At 38.4% G+C, this 17,919-nt stretch overlaps 3 protein-coding genes across 7 annotated transcripts; 2 read left to right on the forward strand and 1 right to left on the reverse strand.

Annotated features, from left to right (window-relative positions):
• Window positions 1-795: 795 nt before the first annotated feature.
• Window positions 796-5,352, reverse strand: LOC149247357 (alcohol dehydrogenase-like). Of its 5 annotated transcripts, none has more exons than XR_016266623.1 (5): window positions 4,845-5,352; window positions 3,059-3,494; window positions 2,598-2,947; window positions 2,290-2,451; window positions 796-2,104 (listed from the first exon to the last, which is right to left on the reverse strand). XR_016266623.1 is itself a non-coding variant. In XM_089458183.1 (5 exons), the coding sequence occupies exons 3-5, from the start codon at window positions 2,625-2,627 to the stop codon at window positions 1,985-1,987; spliced, it is 312 nt and encodes a 103-aa protein (XP_089314309.1). In that variant the 5' UTR covers window positions 2,628-2,694; window positions 2,886-2,947; window positions 4,845-5,351; the 3' UTR covers window positions 796-1,984. The 5 variants fall into 5 exon arrangements, 3 of the variants coding, with proteins under 3 accessions (XP_089314309.1, XP_089314310.1, XP_089314308.1); XR_016266622.1 differs by lacking the exon at window positions 3,059-3,494 and having other exon boundaries at window positions 796-1,076; window positions 1,881-2,104; window positions 4,845-5,351; XM_089458183.1 differs by lacking the exon at window positions 3,059-3,494 and having other exon boundaries at window positions 2,598-2,694; window positions 2,886-2,947; window positions 4,845-5,351.
• A 1,655-nt stretch (window positions 5,353-7,007) lies between these two features.
• LOC149247358 (replication protein A 70 kDa DNA-binding subunit A-like) lies at window positions 7,008-11,519 on the forward strand. Its single transcript, XM_089444000.1, has 3 exons — window positions 7,008-8,210; window positions 10,473-10,780; window positions 10,895-11,519. Exons 1-3 carry the CDS (start codon window positions 7,827-7,829, stop codon window positions 11,517-11,519), a joined length of 1,317 nt encoding a protein of 438 aa, XP_089300126.1. The 5' UTR covers window positions 7,008-7,826.
• A 1,489-nt stretch (window positions 11,520-13,008) lies between these two features.
• On the forward strand, window positions 13,009-17,516 carry LOC149247359 (uncharacterized). The gene is made up of 2 exons (XM_089444006.1): window positions 13,009-14,636; window positions 14,726-17,516. Exons 1-2 carry the CDS (start codon window positions 13,009-13,011, stop codon window positions 17,514-17,516), a joined length of 4,419 nt encoding a protein of 1,472 aa, XP_089300132.1.
• The last annotated feature ends 403 nt before the right edge of the window (window positions 17,517-17,919 follow it).

A 17,919-nucleotide genomic window follows, 5' to 3' on the forward strand; every position in this document is an offset into this window, starting at 1 on the left:
GTTGATTTTTGTGCATGTAATCTGCGATTGAATATTTATTTATATATCATAAAGTAAAAACTAAATATATTTATTTTTAGGATGTGGTTATAGAACTTCATGTTCAAAATCCATGATACCTATGACGTAATGGGGAACGAGAACCTTAAATTAAATTTGATTTAAACAAGCCAGTTTTGCCATGTTGTTTAACACTATTCTTGATGCTAGCATATTAATAAATATGATAATATTTACATTAAATTATGTATTTTTAAAGATTTCCTTTAGGTGTTTAAGAGATTTTTAGGTAGAATGATATACTAGCAATTGTCCCAAAAGGTACAAAGAGAGGCCGATAGGATTATTAATTTGGAATTGTAAAATTTAGTAGCAAATATTGCAGAGGGAAATCTCATGATATTACAGAATGAAATCCCATCCTATTACAAGTAAAACTGAGAAATTTCATATACCACAATACAAGTAAAACTGAAACCAATCTTGTAGAGTGAAATCCCATCATATTACAAAATGAAATCTCATTATATAGGATTTATTAGGGTGATTACAGAGAAAATTAACATAAGTGGAGAGCTGATTCAGAAGGTATGACATGGACTCTGTAGAGTGAATCCCCTAATCTTGTAGAGTGAATCTCATCATACTACAGAATGAAATAGAAGTCTAAAGGATTTATCAGAGACATTACAAAGAACGCTATCACAGTGGAGAGCTGCTTCACAAGGCAGGACATGGATTCTGCTTATTCACCACAGAAACTCTTGTTGTTGAAGATGAGAAGCAGCACAAAAGTAAGTCATTCCACAACTACTACAAACTTACAACAATATTAACATCCTGCAAATATTCTCATCTATGAGGAGCTTTGGGGGCCTATAGATTACAAGAGAATAGCAGAAATTCTTCACTAAACATGTTAGTAGCGTACTGATCATCTTGGCAGTTGGAGACAGAACTGGTGTTGAAGCTCTCTTTCCTCACAAACCCAGCAGGGGCTTTCTTGTCATGATTCTGAGTACAAAATTTGACTGTCATTTTCTGCATCTTTCTATTTATATACATTGTTTGAACTCCTGTACAAAATTTCCCACAGAATAGAAACAAAAGATATTACAAGTGACTTAAGCTATTTGGCTAGCCAGAAAGGAAAAGAATTCAAAACAAAGATGTTATTACTAATCAAGTTTGACACCAGAATAGATATGCATATTAAGGGACACAACCACCTTTAAAGGAAAAGAAACAAATAAAACTAAGATCCCCAGATATATATATAACAATAGTGTGGAGTTATTTCAACGAGGCTTGTCAAGGTAATCCCAGCTATTGTGGATCATGAGTCATTACTTTAAGAGACAATTACGAGATCAGTTTCAAAGCAGAGCTGTAGGAGATGGATCAAACAACAGAGCAGAACTTTATGCTTTTTGGTAGATTCTGAAAATAGCAATAGAGAAAGGTTTAAATTGTCTACAGGTGATAAGAGATTCCAAACACATTGCAGAGAGGTCGATTCCAAACACATTGCAGAGAGGTCAAATGGAAATTTCAATGAGGAAAATTTGCAGCTGGCCCATCATTGGACGGAATCAGAGAAGCAAGGAAAAATTCCATGTCATTATCTTTTCAGCATGTCTGCAAGGGATAAATATGAAGGCTGATATATTGTTCAAGTAAGCACTGAGGATGCAGAACAGATGGATGGAGATGATTGAATACTCCATCTGGACCTTCTCATTCAATCTATTTCTAATCAAGCTATTATAGTAATGACCTTTTGGATGGCTGTTTTGGAAGCAGTGTCAAAACTTAAACATCATACTTACCCTAAAATTATTATAACTGTTTACACGCTTTCCAGGACTTTAATTGCATACCATAGTTACACATAAAAGCCACGACATTAATCACATAATAGTTTGAAATAGTTCAGCATGCCTTCATAACATTGGAGATATTCCAACTGTGTTCATATTTTTCACTAATCTTGGATGACTTTAATTACAGTTCTCAGACCCTCTCCTTTAAGCATGTGATCAAATGCCTTGTTGATGTCAGCAAAAGAAACCTTGTCTGTAACAAATTTATCCAGTTGAAGCTCCTTCAAATTTAGCAATCAAGGAAGGAAAGATTAAAACCATAATTATAACTCTAATTAGATATGATAAGCATAGATTGCTCCCGTCATGGTACGGACAAAAAAAAACAACTGGGAAATATGACCACACAGTATTATCTACAATTATGGTTTAAATAAGCTGTTACAACTATGTTATGAAGTCTTACCCCATTCAAATACATCTCTACAAGGCCTGGCAAATCAGTACGAGGCTTATAATTTCCAAAGAAGGTTCCTTTCAACGTTTTCTCGCTCAGAAAGTTTACAGGATTCGTTTTAAAGACTGCGTCTGAACGAGGGACCCCTGTTAAAACGGCTACACCCCAACCCTGCAAAAACAGAACTCTGATATCAAACATATGCATTGCCTGCATTTTCTTAATTAAATCGAAGCAATCAGTTTAAACTTTAAAGCTACAACTTAGAATTGAAATGATTGATGTATCTTAAACCAAAGGAAACCAAGAGCTAGTACATCATGGCAGCATTCCAAAGCTTGAACCATGGCCTCAATACTCCCTGTGCATTCGACGCTGCAGTCCACCCCTCCATCAGTTTTTTTCCGCAATTACCTGTAAACATTTTTTATAAGTGTTTGGAAATTAAGAGTCTACACTGCTTTGAATGGATGGTGAATGAGTGCACTCCATGCGAAAACTTAAAATCTCCCCCACCTAAGTACTAAAGTACCACACTAGTCAAAAGCAACCAATACTCTGATCTGGGAGAGAGTTTGATGATCATTTTGGGCAGCTCAACGTACCTGCTGAATAGGTTTTTCTTACTCTTTAGGGTTTATAAATTCCGTTACTCCAAATTGTTTTGCTGAGAAAGGAAAGATTACAAGAAAGGGTTAAAAAGGCAACTCTACAAGTCAACATATCAACATATGTACACAGATTTTCCACATAATTCATAGGAGTAAAGTATGAATACCTTTGTAAACTAAGTAGTCAAATAATGGCATACAAGAAGCCTCTCGCTCCACAAACACAAAATTGTAAACTAAGTAGTCAAATAACTGCATACAAGAAGCCTCTTGCTCCACAAACACAAAAGAAAAAAATCTCTTACACCTTAATATTAAAAGATAAAATTATTATTTATAAATATTTTAACATATACAATTTGGTGCTTGGTGCTTTTTTCTGTTCTTCTCAATACAACAAGATTCAGTGCTACTTCAAATTCAATTTGCCACAAATATTCTGCACTGCCTATTATTCACTTTTCAACATAATATATGGACACTCTCTCAAGGAGGTAGCAGAATTTTGACCTACACCATTTGATGCTCATGTTTCACATTTCAGCTCGCACAGATGATAGGGTTCTTTAAGCAAATTAAGAGAAACATTGAAATTGCAAAATTCTGCGTAGAACAATAACTTGTCAAGAGCTTGAAACATAAAACTTGGAAAAAAAAATTAAATAGAGAAAAATCACTTAGTAAAGGGCCAATAAATCAAATAACTGAACATTTGAAAAAAAATATATCTTATATTGATTCAGTACCAATAAATCAAATGATTGAACAAGCTTATTGAAGCCTACAAGGATAGAACTATTATGAAGAAAACAGAAAAACAGTATCCAAATGGCCATATGGTGATGGTCCTTTTAGGGCACAATCGGTTATAACAAATTAAAAATGAAAGGAATTCAGCTATACTAAGTTACAGAAACCTTGTTAATTTAAGCAATAAGTTCAAGGATTGTTCGAGAGCTTCCAATTTAATACAATCTGTTAAACGATATTTTACTTTAAAAATGTGCAGAACAATTAGGTTCCAGAATCCCCAAAATTTACCATGATGATAGACTTGCATTACATCACTCGGATGAATGAGGTCCTCATTAAAGTTTCCCATAATGTAGAGATATCCATGAAAGTAACACCATGAATTATGTGCAAATTCCTCAAATTTACAATAACATGATGTTCCATGCGGTTCAGCCTCAAATTTTGCTGGATATTCTCTCAAGGAGATTACAGAATTTCAACATACGGTATTAGATGCTCATGTTTGACATGTCTGCTCACACGGAAGATAGGGTTCTTGATGTAAATTAAGAGAAAAATTCAAACTGCAAAATTTGTGTAGAACAATAACTCATCAAGGGCTTGAAATATAAAAATTGAACAAGCAATTTAAAAGGGGATTAAAAAATCACTTCGAAAAGGACCAAAACACACAGGGAAATTGGGAAAAAAAATCTTCTTTTGATTCACTACCGACAAATCAAATGATTGGCCAGCTTATTGAAGCCAACGAGGATAGAGCCATTATGAAGAAAACAAAAAAGCGGTATCCAGTTGGAGATATGGTTATAGTCTAATTATGGAATGATCAGTTATAATACATTAAAAAGAATGGAATTCTCAGCTATGGCACGTAACAGAAACCTTGATAGTTTGGTCAATAAGTTCAAGAATTGTTCGAGAGCTGATGTGCTAAACGATATTTTACTTCAAAAATTGCAGACCAATTAGCTTCCAAGATCCTTAGAATTTAGGATCATGATAGATTTGCATTACAGCGCTCGAATGAATGAGGTCCTCATTAAAGTTCCCCGTCATGTAAAGATATCCACAAAAGCAACAGCATGAATTATTTGCACAGAATAGTCCCTAGAAAAAGGTTTGAGGACTTTAAAACTGCAACATATACTAATATGCATACAGTGGAACATAAAGAGGGCACTTGTTATTAGTACTTACAGCAAGCCCAACAGCCCCCAGGCCAAACACTGCTACTATCGAACCCTTCTTGGGTTTGCCTGCGTTCAAAGTAGCACCCATCCCTGATTCCACAACAGAGAAGAATTTTACACAACAATTCCAGTCAAAGAAACCATTATGAATGATTTTATAATTATTAACAGTACAGCGAGCGAAAGTCCTCGCAATTGACATGCCCACTTTGTAAAACACTATACATTGTCAACGAGGTCAATTATTTCATTTCTTCAGTCAAACTTAATATATTATCATCTCAAAATTACTTATAAAATCTTCTACAATTCAGGAAAGTAGTTTTTGCATAAATGGCAGGCTGCATCCAGACTTGGAGTCGCTCTGCATTGAGTAAATTCTGTTTTGATAGGAGATCCAAGGGCAATATAGGCCTTGCGGGGCAGGGGGTGTTTAGAGATGAGCATGGTAACATTCCAGGGAGGTTAGACAAGTTTTGGAATAGAATACCTAACAGGTAAGCAGAGATAACTTGTAAAATAAAAAAGTTGCAGGTTTCTATTGCCTAAAAATAGGCTACTCAAGTGTTTCTTTTTTTAAGATTAAGTCTGTTGAGTGATTAGATCTATTTATTAGTTATTATTAAATGATCTAAGGGTTCCATGCCTTTCGTGGGTGCTTGGATGGGGCCCAAAAGCCAAGCAAAAAGTCACAAAAACACATCCTTTTTTGGCTGAAACAGCATGCAAACGCTGCTGGTTGTACCAGTTTCTGCATTTCTGGGCATTTCTGGGACTGGTACATAGCCTGGGCAAGCATTTTGTGCAGCTTAGTGCAGAACCAATGCCTTACAGAGAGGAATGACCTTGAATCAATGGCTCATACGGATGCTAAGAGCTGATGTATAGGAAGGATAATCAAATCTATACCTTGATTAAAATGGTGGTTGAAGTTTGTGTTTGACACTTTTGTTTGACTGATTTCCGGTTGGCAGCAAAGTAAGTTGTCAGGGTTCATGGTCATGGCCAAGGGGATTACAAGAGGATTTCTATTTGTGGAAATTAGGGTTTGACATCGGTTGAACATTAGAGTAGAAGAGTTAGAAAACAGAAATTCTGATCCTGGAAATTTGAATTTGGCATTGGCCCAATAAAGAAAATGCTGATTACTGCTTTCTGTTGCTACCTACTACAGTGAATATCTTTGTGCCCAAATGAATAAATGGTTGTGGCTGTGGGAGTGTAAAGACAATAAAAATTCCCAATAAAAAAGTTGCAGGTTTCTATTGCCTAAAAATAGGCTACTCAAGTGTTTCTTTTTTTAAGACCTGCCTAAATATTTGAGGGTCCACATTGGATCTGTTAATGGCTGAACATATGCTAAGAGATGATGTGGAGGACAATAGAATATAATCATTTGCAGTCCAGATTGCATCTGTTGATGGGTGAGCAGATGCTAAGAGATGATGTGTAGGAAGGATAATATAATATTATTATTTGTAAAATAATAAAATTTATTCTTATGTTTTTTCACCAAAAAACTACAATGAATAAGCTATATGAATATGTCAAGCAAACCAGACATCAATTAAAATAGTTGATAAAAGGGTAAGAGCCATTGGTGCTCCCAAACTTGAATGAACATAAGATATGCCCTCTACATATATTTATTTTATGCTCAATTTTTTTTGTTTATGGGTAAACACGACCTTTTACATGTTGATTTTCTGCGCTGCTACACACTAGCTGTGAAATCCATATGTCTTCTCTCAATATAGAAGGTAGTTATCTTATTTTTTTCCTTTTTAGTATTTTATTTTTTCCCCAAAACTTTCGTTTTATTTCAAAAAAATTCAGAGCTTCATTTACGGTGACATGTTCATGTTTTATGATTCCTAACTTTCAGAGCGCTGTAAATCAGAATGTTCCGTTGTAGACTAAAACCAAACAATGTTTATACATCTGTCTCATTTATTAGAAGTTTCAATCTTTATCTACCAAGAGATGTACACTAACATGTTGGTTTGCAGAAGAGCCATGGCCTTGTTCTCAGAATTCTGTTATTCGAGTGTTTTCTTAGTGTTCTCTTCTGTGTTTTTCACTGGCAGGGACAGAGCTGTTTCCAGGTTCATAAATTGTTCGCCCAAGTTCCAAGTTTCTCAGAATTCTTCTGTTTACCTTGCAGGTTAGTGCTCTTAAGCGCAAAAGCCGTGCCTGTGTTTCTTTCTATTGTTCCTATCCATGGTTTTTGGACCAATTTGGTGATTACATAGGCTTTATTGTCTCGGATGCTTCTTTACCTGTTCTGAAATAAACCTAGAATAAACTATATAATGTATTGATTTAATCTGATTCCTCAAAGCATTAGATGGAAAGTTCTCCTATTTTTACAATTAGGTTATTTCTATTTTTGTCTCAACCTATGCTGTTGCTTTCATGGTTCTATTTCCAAACATTACGGAGACTTTAAAAAGGACTGTTTAATCAATAAGTGTGAATATGTGAACTGATAAAAGTATGCGGTCGATAAAACTGTAATTCGTGGGGTGGATAAAGTGTTAAAATCTGTCACATTCACCTAAGAGTTAGCTAGGAGTGTCGGATGCTTTAATTACCATTTATATCCGCCAGTGCTTTCAATGTGATTACGAACCCTGCCCCTACGGTTCACTTTGCACATAGTAGGTCGGAACTTTACTTCTCCCATGGTCCTCAAACTGTACATGGGCTTATCATGTGGATAACTCGCGAAGGCATCGTCTGAAAATTGATTCGGGTGCTTTTAATATTACCTTCTTTGTTTCAATTTCATCTGAAATCCATGTGGGCGTTTGAGAATAAGCTTCTATTTGCTTTGAAATTAATCTGGGTATTTGGGTATGGCCAGCCTTGAAATCTACTCTTTAAGAAAACAACACTCACAGGCCTTTTGATATCTAGGTAATCGAGATTGTCACAGAGATTTTCACCAGTTGTTGGGATTGAACTTGTAGTCCCACTAGAACATAAGATGATGTCAAGGGAAGAGAACAAGGATGTACAGGCCCCGGACTCGTCTGCCATTGGGGCTCCATGCCCTCTTGCAGAACCAGGAGATGGTTGTGGTGATAATAATAACGATGGAGATGTGGTTGTTTCTGCTTCTCAAGAAGATGCCAAAATGATCAATAGTAACATCAAGAAGGATGGGTGGGAAGCAGCTCGTGCATGGTTGATGACATTGCCCAGGCGGAGGAATGTCATGCACAATGAGATCGAAGATTGGCTTCATAACAACAAGCACAATCTCTCTAGAGAAATCATCACAATGCCGCGGCAAAATCTTTACCGATACCTTGTCAACCAGCACAAGCTCATTCGCAGAGCTGACCAGCCACAGTCGCCCCAACAACAGGTACTCACTTTTATCTTTTTTGTTTCTTGATAAGTATGCTTTTGCTTCAGACAATAGGAGATATGAACCCCACTTCATAATACAGGACAATACCCACTTTAACAGGAAGAGTGATTTGAACTTTGTACCTTTACCGACTGATCATGCAGTAATACCTTTAATCTCAATCTAATTCTGAATTTCCATTTACATGGGTGTACTATAGTTCTGATTTTCCATTTATTTGGATGCGGTGTAATTCTGAATTTTCATTTAGTTGGCTTTCACAGGATAGATTTATGCCTTTTCTTTTCCAAAATTTCCATATAATATCTCGTGTGAAACCCAAAAATGGTAGATTATGTTTTTATCAACAACCGTTCTATTATTTTTTCAACTCTTTGTGTATTTGCAAGTTTTTGCAGTTTTTTTAAATCTGATTTATTAAATTTTTTAATAGGCAATTTTGAAATTGTGTTCTCATAATTGAGTGATTTAGTCAGATGGGTTAATTTGAGTGGTTGACTGCTTTACCCTTCTTGCACAAAGTTTTTGGGTAGATCCCAGCTTGCCTGTCTCTGTTGCATGCCTCACTTGATATCTCTACCAGGTCAGGTACTAAAATTTATTCTACCAGGTCAGGCACTATAATTAATTTTGATGAATTTATATTATGACCCATCTGCAAAATGCAAGAGAAAGTACCTGAAGTTTCTCTATGAGTTTTTCGAAAAAAACATAATTGCATTAAGAGAGATGAGGTGCACTCTACAATTAATGCAAAAGATTTATTGCTTTGTGACATGCATGCATAAACCAGGAAAAAAACTGATCGGAAAAGCAAATAAGGTATATCACATATATCATGTGCATACATAACCCAAGATAAAAGTGCTGACGAAACAAACAAAATAAATGGGCATATATCCATCATAACCTATATACTTTAAACATTCAAAATTTTGTGTAGAAGCTTTTTTAGATCTCTTTTTTGTGGTTAAGAGATTTAAGAAAACCTTCGTACTATTCGCCTTGCAGGCATGTAAAGGACAGACTCAGTATTGCATTTCTAAATTTGCAGCTTCTGTTCTATTTATGTTTGAAGCTATTTTGCGTAGACACTGCCTTCTTAAATGAAAGGTTACTTGTTTGAAAACAGTTGAGGATAAATTTTGTGTAGAAACTGTTGAACTTTCCATAAGAAAGCAAAACAGTAAACACTTTGCAGAAAGCGAAAGTGAAGGAAAATCATTCTCAAACATGTAGTGGCAATTTAACTAAGTACCTTGAAATTAAGAGTTATTACCTTGAAATTAAGAGTTATTTGAGGAAACAATTTGCATGTAATGCTCTGTATCGGTGATAAAATGTTTTCACTTGTGCTATAAGTAATGTGCCGAGCTTTTTTGGAGGACTCTTTTTGAACATTACCTGCAGGCTGCTCCCTATTTTGTTCTGAGGCATATTTTCCTGTTTTTCTTGGGCACAGCTAGGGCTAGAATTTCGTCACCTAAGAAATATGGTGTATTGCAATGCAAACACAAATGGCCAACAACATTTGTAAATGGATAACCAAGAGATTTTTCTTTCAACTTTCCCCGTTACAGTACGGGGCTTAAGTTGAAACGATTTTAAGTAGTTTCAATATCATCCTCACTTAACACATGTTCTGTCAGCACAGTTGTTAAGCACTCACCCCTACTTTCCTCTGTGGTGAACATGTCTCCAACATCAACATTTGCTGGTTTTGAAGGAGAACACAGTCCGTAGTAGGGCCATGTTCTCATGATCTATCTATTTATTGGGCTGAGGCTCCACCCTAAGTCTCTTCAACACATGTCATTCACCTCTGAATTCTGCATGTGTGGTGCATAAGAAACTGACATACTAACAACACCAATAGAAAAAACATGGTGTGAGCACACATTTTTAGAGAAAATTTCCATGGTCCACACCTAAGGATAGGTAGGAGGCGAGGTCATCGGAAGCCCTTCATTTCAGTGCATGAAATTACATAAATTAGTAATGCTAAAATAATATTGAAACTGCCCACATCCTTTCCCCTTTCACATCATACTCCATTTGCCTCTTTTTAACTTTGTACAAAAAGAAAATGGGAATTGATTTACTCTTCTCCAGATCGCTGCATTTAGATGGGTTGGCCAAGCTGCAAATAAATATAAACTGCCCATCAACATTTAGCCTTCTTAGATTAGATTCCGCATTCATGTCACATCTTCTTTGACTATAATTCTGTATTGTGGTAAAATTTATGAATTGCAGGTACTCCTATCACAAGAAAAAGAATCCTCTTGTTCTATTATGGAGACAACCTTGACACCGAATGCCATTCCTCTATTGCTGAATGGTTGCACCGAGATTCAACCACAACTTCAGATAATCGATGTGGGTTCCGTTACCTCATTGAAAACAACATCCTCGCACTTCCACATTACTCTATCTGATGGAGCACATCAACATAAGACTTTGCTACCATCCGCATATGGCCCTCAAGTTGTCTCTGGAGACATCCAAATTGGATCAATAATTCTGCTCAAAAAAGTAGCTTGCACAGTGCTCCAAAATTCCTCGTAAGACCCACCATTTGAAATCACCCTCTTTTACTTTACCCGCCTAGCCGTTTTTTTCAACAAAAGAAGGAAAATGCAATCTTTATTAATTCATTTCTTACTTGTTTACATAAGGTCCATCCGAGTCGTCGAGCTTGAAGTTGTGAAGCGCTCGGCAGTGTTGATGAAGGACACATCGACGCTGCAACATGCACAGGCGGGTTCAACCCAATTTAGCTCTTCGTCAGCTGAAGATACCTTGCCCTCCTTAGTTACTCCACCACCTACGGCAACAACTACAACAATTCCGTTCACGGCACTCAACCCTTACCGAAAGTATTGGTCTATCCAAGGTCGAGCATCTGCGAAGACATCATTGAAGGCATACAACAATGTGCGCGGCTCAGGAAAAGTTTTCGGATTTGACCTTATCAACCGTGATAAGGAAGAGATCCACCTTTCTGCATTTGCTGAACTGGCCGAATCCCTTTACAATCTAATTCAGGTTGGGCAACTATACATTGTATCAAATGGCACAGTGAGAGAAGCAAATCCAAACTACAACCATCTCAAGAACAAATGGGAGATTTACTTGTCTGCTGCTTCAATTATCAATCCATGTCCTACAGATGATCCAACGTTTCCCTACCAAAGCTTTCACTTCAAGAATATTGCTGAAGTAAGAAATGCAACTCCAAATACAAATGTAGATGTCATTGGTGTTGTTACTTCCACGTCACCTGCATCAACAATTCGATGAAAAGATGGAAGTGAGACATTTAGGAAAACACTCATACTAAAGGACATGTCGGGTTTTAGCATTGATGTAACATTATGGGGAGACCACTTTGACTATATCGGACAACATCTTTCTGAATTCTACTCTTTTGACAACCCACCAATTCTTGCAATCAAAGGAGGCCGTGTGTCTGACTTTAATGGCACCACAATAGGGACAATACCAACGAGCACTCTCACAATAAATCCACAGGTTGAAGAAACTCAACAACTACATGCATGGTTCCGTGAAACCGGCTATAGCTCTTCTTCTCCATCTTTGAGTAGAAACTATGGTGTTGTTTCGAAACGTGCCCTGCCATGAAAGACGTTTCATGAAATTGCTTGCATGCAGCCCTCTGATAAAGCGGTCTGGGTTTCAGTTCGAGCAACAATTACTGCTCTTCATATGGATGACTTCTACTTTCTAGCATGCCCACTAGATTTCAATGGCAAGCAATGCATGAAGAAGGTTGTGGAGCATTCTAACAATCTTTGGCATTGTACAAAATGTAACGGTGACTTCGCAGAATGCGACTACCGTTACAAACTCAAAATTGAGCTACATGACCACACCGGGAATCTACAGAACGTCACAGTTTTCAATGATGCAGGGAACGAGCTCATGGGCATCACAGCTAAAGACTTGTTCCTACTTTCTATCGAACCAACTGATCTACAACAAATTTGTGGCCGGATTTCAGGGCATCGCTTCCAGCTAACACTTTCCATTAAAACAGATTACTTCAACGGTGTTCAACGCTTGCAACCAATATTGATCGATTCAGAGGAAATTCAATATGCCTCTGCATGCAAGGAAGCGCTCACTGACATTCAAGCACTATCCGCTTCAAAACGACCTATTGTTCGCCGCCTGTGAAATTTTTATTACGGCTTCATCTACCACGCCCTTTTGTACATAAAGAAACATTCCCACACAACTAATTGTCTCATCTTTGTAAATTACACACCCATGTTATTATGATGAACCCTGTAGTTCTTTACAGGTTTCATTGCAACTACTCTCTTCCAGTCATTCCAACATATGTATGCTTGCCGTTTACATTTTACGTAATATACATATCAACATTTGTAAAGAGTCACTATGTGTCTCGTTCGTTCTCTACATGCTAGACACTGATCCCTTGCTTGCTAAACTATTCATTTTATCGCTCAAACATAAGAAACAAAAGTTTTTTAAAGTAAAGGGAACGAAATATTTTGATTCTTGTTTCTCTTCTCTCAATGATAGATACTGAAATAACATATGATTTCATAGCATTCCTAATTGCATGTTTTCCCTTCTACCTAATCTACCTATCTTCACCGATGTTGAACTAAGAAACATTTAAATCTATGTTAAAAATATAATGTTCCAATTTCACAATGGATGTGCACCCAATAAAATGAGATACCAAACATGCACTACTTGTTTACGAAAACTGACAACTATTACTTGTACTTGTTTAGATATGCCACCCAACAATCAACTTGCGGCCAAAAACAAGCGGCGGCGTATTCTTTATGCACAACAAAAGGATCGACTAAATGCACGGCGTCGACTACTTTATGAACAGCACAAAAACCCTACTACTTCCTCTACATCCCTTCCCATCTCAAATGCTCTCCCACCTATACAAACCAACCCAACACACGTTCATCATATCGAATATAACCCTCCCCTTAACGAAGAGCACCGTCGCTTTCGAGAAAGGATTGATGGACTTTCTACCTTGCATGTTTGCACAACATGCAAGGAAGCATACCCAGAAATGAAAACAAAGCTCTTCAACAATAGACTCTCCTGTTTTCGCTGTGCGTCATCTAAATCGACCAATCGTTTTTCTGAACTGAACAACATGGACCCTGGAGAACAACCCTATGTCCTTCACCAATTAACCCAAGTTGAAGAAATGCTCATCGCACGTGTCAACCCCATTCTACAAGTCACTCATTCCCGTGGTGGTCAATATAAATATAGTGGCCATATAATTAGCTTCCCTCAAGATATTACCAGCATTGCCAAATACTTACCCCGGATGCTCTCTGAGTTAGACATCCTCATTGTGAAAAGGCAGAATCCATCTGAAAAGGCTTACGAATTCTACGTTTGCAAATCACGTGTCCTTGCAGCCCTTGAATACAAAATAAAATATGACCCGTACTACCGTGATGTTCAATTGAATTCATCTACAATTTCTACACTGCCAGATCTCCCTACAGACATTTCTTCTCTTCTCCACAGTGTAACCGCCTCCTCTTTTGAACCCCAACAAACCACTACTGATTCCACTTATAATCCTGATGATGTCATGCTACCTCCATTAGAAATCCAACCCTCTTCTTTTGTTCCAGTCCTCCCAAATTCATGTACCGAGCGTGACCACATTTGTAACTATTTGCACTCGACCCATTCAAATTCAACAAGCTCTATCGATTGGCCTCCAATATCTCCAACCGCTATAAATGAATACAACACCATCGGCCTCCTTGCCATGGCATTCCCCACGCTCTTCCCTACAGGCATTGCAATGATCATGCAACCAAGACTTACAAAAGTTGAAATGCATGAGTATGCTTTGCACTTGCTTCACTACCATGATAACCGCTTTGGCCAACACCCAAGATTCCGCTACTATCTTTATAACATTCTAATGCGCCACCGTAGCCAAGAAACAGCCAATGTCTTCGTGAAGAAGTACATTGAGAACAACTTGCCAACAACGGTATCAGACCTACGCCAATGTCTTCATGACTCTCCAGATTCAAGGTTGCCAGAGCAAATAATGAGGTTTGGGTCAGCTCTACGAGGAACACGGTCTTTCTGGAACAAACGCCGAGCTGAGCTAACTGACATGATCACGCAAATAGGAAGCCCAACATTCTTCTTCACTCTCAGTGCAGCTGATACTAAATGGCATGACTTGCACACGATCATGCCCACAAGTGTTCATTCCACTCCAGTCAACCCCTTCCAATTGAAAATCCAAAACATAATTAAAAACCCACATCTAACAGCACAATATATGCATTGTCGATTTACAATTTTCCTTGAAGAAATCCTTCAAAAAGGCCTCCATGCAATCGACTACTGGTGCAGGTATTATTTAATATCCATATCCTTCTACGTTATTTTTATACATTGCTTATACATGTATTAACTGCATGAACCCTTCATGTTATATTCAGATACGAATGGCAACATAGAGGGTCCGCACACATCCATGGCTTCCTTTGGCTACAAAATGCACCAGACATGGACACACTTAATTGGGACAATGCAATGGAAGTTGCTAATGCACAGAAATATTTCGACCACTACGTCACTGCTTGGAATCCACGTCAGGCAGAACACCGAACTATTCCGCTTCACCATTCAACAATTCATAACCCGTGTTCCCTTGACACAGCAGCAATATTCGCATCCAATCAATTTGAAGACTACACAGAGCTTGTCAACTGCGTCCAACGACATACAAAATGTCATGAATCTTCCTGTCTTCGTAAGAAAGACAATGTGCTTAGCTGCCGATATGGAGTCCCATGGGAATTGAACTCCACTTCTTCACTTTTCATTGATGATAAGGGTCATAAAACCTATGTCCCTGCTCGCAATGATGAAAGATTGAATATTCACAACGCCGATCTACTCTCCATTTGGAGAGCAAATGTTGATTGCCAACCAGTCCTTTCTCGCCATGCTGTTTTGAAATATATTTCAAAATATGCAACAAAAGCAGAGACAAGATCTGAGAGCTACCGTCAAATGCTATCGCGACTATCACAAAGTGCCCTTCCAGAAGCACCTACTAGTGGTGTCATCCGGAAACTCCTTACAGAAACCATTGCAGATAGAGACATTTGTGCACAAGAAATATGCCATATGTTACAAAAGCTACCTCTCTCTCTTTGCAGCCGTACATTCCATTCTTTGAATGTCAACAGGACTGTTTTCAAACGTGTTTCCCAAGATACTGAAAATCCTGGTTCGACACCAAACTTTATCGTTGCGTATATGAACAGGCCTGCCTCACTAGAAGCACTACCCCTCCTTGAAGCTGCTCGCTCGTGGTCATATTCTTCCCAACGGAGAAACAACCAGTGGAAACACATATTTCCCCCAAGGATTGTACATGTCTTGCCCCATTACAATGTCATTCCTTCCTCTACTAATCCTTCTTATGCCACCTTCTGTTGGAGTGAATTACTCTTGTATTTCCCCTTCCGAACACTCCCTGATGATATCGGTTCAACTGATGCAGAAATTATTGCACACTGGGAACAAAAAAAGGGTGCATATACACCATGGCATGTCCATCGCGAACCCGAAAACCCACAAAGCCCACCTACTGAAGATCAACCTACACCACACACCCCCCCTGATTCCATTCAGCTAGATGAATGGCAAATCCTCTCTCAACTACACCCAGGTTACAATATTGCAATTGATGACCTCGACATGATTGGCTACCGCGACTTCGACGTCAACCACAATTGGTCACAAAATACTGTCCCTCCCCCCTTGCAAGAAACTGCCATCAATTTCATTGAATTCAACCGCTCACCCATTCAAAACCAACATCAATCATTTTCCAACCTTCTCCATGAGCATACATTATCCCCTACCCAAAGAATAGCTTTCACCGCTGTTTTTTCACACTTCAAAACCCCTTCGCCAAAAACCCCACGGAAGATCATCATACAAGGAACAGCTGGCACAGGAAAATCCCATTTGATTAAATGCCTTCACCAAGCATTTGTGGAAAACTCGCCATCCAACAAAAACCCTTTATTGTTACTTGCACCAACCGGCGTTGCAGCTTTCAACATAAATGCCCTCACAATTCATTCTGCCCTTCATATCCCTATCCAGACAATGCATCCTCTCGAAGGCCAGCCGCTCCTACACCTGCAAGAGCAACTCCGTCATGTAGAATACATCCTCATTGACAAAATGAGCTTCATTGGTCCAAAAATGCTTTCTCGCATTGATGATCGTCTCAGAGAGGCATTCCCTCTTCATCGGAATACACCATTTGGTAATCGCTCAATTATCCTTGTCGGAGATTTAGGCCAGCTCCCACCTGTAAAAGACATTCCTTTATATGCTGGGACATCGCGTGGCACTGCACTTTGGCGCAGCTTCGACATATTCATAACACTTTCAACCGTTTTCCATCAACAGGGAGCTAGCTTGTCCCAGGTTGCTTTCCGGCAAATACTTGCAAATCTTAGGAATGGAATATCTACACTTGAAGATTGGCAACATCTAATGTCAAGAACAAGTTCCTCTCTTACACCTGAAGAGAAATGCTCATTCAGCGAGTCCATGCACCTATTCGCAACAAACAACGCAGTTGTCTTGCATAATAAGAAAATGCTCAAACAATTGAACATCCCAGTAGCACTTTGCTCTGCGGAACAACAAAGACAGAAAAATCCTACTACAACAGAAGATGAGCACCTACCTGCAAAGGTCCTCTTATGCAATGAACAAAAAGTTATGCTCACCAGCAACTTATGGGTACATGCAGGCCTTGTCAATGGCGCGCTTGGGAAGGTCATCTCAATATTTTATTCAATTGACTCACAGCCCCCAGCATTACCATCCTTTGTGGTTGTTGACTTCCAACAATACAGAGGCACAACGTGGGACATTTCACACCCAACATATGTACCCATTCCTCCCATCACAAGGGGTACACGGCGTCAGATACCACTTCAAATGGCATGGGCTTTAACGATACACAAGTCACAAGGAATGACATTAGACAAAGCAACAGTGGACATCGGGACGAGAGAACGCCAAGGGCTAACATTCACTGCAATTTCAAGAGTGCGGTCACTATCGGACATACACATCAATCCAGCATTCCCATTCTCCCGTATTGCACAATTGCACAAGAATCCATATCTTAAGCGTAGACAGCAAGAAGAATCATTCCTTGCATCAAAATCTATCCAGGATAATACACTTTAGCCAATAATACAGCTTGCCTTCCAGAATTACCCACATGGTAAACACCAATCACTACATACACCTCCAGACTATAAGGCTTTAGACCACCAATTACTCACAGTTTGAGGATTAAGTGAACATGGAGAATACTGACCACACCAGCAGATGCATAAGACCATGTGATGGCCGGCTGCAACGAGTAAAAAGGTCTGCAAATCTATTTCTTAATGCACAGAGAGGATGACAACTCTCTGGCATTAAAATAACAGAAACCTGCATAACACATTCAATGATGCATACTAGATTCTAACACAAAGGTGGGATGACAGCCCCTCAAATGCTAAATATCAAGAGCACATGAAAATGCATAACAGGCACAGCCTAGAATAGATAAGAAGTGGAAAGTGAGTAATTAACAGCAAAA

The sequence above is a fragment of the Pinus tabuliformis genome, chromosome 7 (assembly GCF_031772625.1).
Source record: "Pinus tabuliformis cultivar Carrire ecotype Pingquan chromosome 7, CPIR1, whole genome shotgun sequence".
Classification (NCBI taxonomy): Eukaryota; Viridiplantae; Streptophyta; class Pinopsida; order Pinales; family Pinaceae; genus Pinus; species Pinus tabuliformis.

Coding starts and splice junctions, on each gene's coding strand:
- LOC149247358 (XM_089444000.1), top strand. CDS start 7,827: ATGATGTCAAGGGAAGAGAACAAGGATGTACAGGCCCCGGACTCGTCT. Junction 8,211..10,472: donor CACAGTCGCCCCAACAACAG/GTACTCACTTTT, acceptor TATGAATTGCAG/GTACTCCTATCACAAGAAAA. Junction 10,781..10,894: donor ACAGTGCTCCAAAATTCCTC/GTAAGACCCACC, acceptor TGTTTACATAAG/GTCCATCCGAGTCGTCGAGC.
- LOC149247357 (XM_089458184.1), bottom strand. CDS start 2,627: ATGGTTCAAGCTTTGGAATGCTGCCATGAT. Junction 2,452..2,597: donor CTTTGGAATGCTGCCATGAT/GTACTAGCTCTT, acceptor CTGTTTTTGCAG/GGTTGGGGTGTAGCCGTTTT. Junction 2,105..2,289: donor TAGAGATGTATTTGAATGGG/GTAAGACTTCAT, acceptor CTAAATTTGAAG/GAGCTTCAACTGGATAAATT.
- LOC149247359 (XM_089444006.1), top strand. CDS start 13,009: ATGCCACCCAACAATCAACTTGCGGCCAAAAACAAGCGGCGGCGTATT. Junction 14,637..14,725: donor GCAATCGACTACTGGTGCAG/GTATTATTTAAT, acceptor TGTTATATTCAG/ATACGAATGGCAACATAGAG.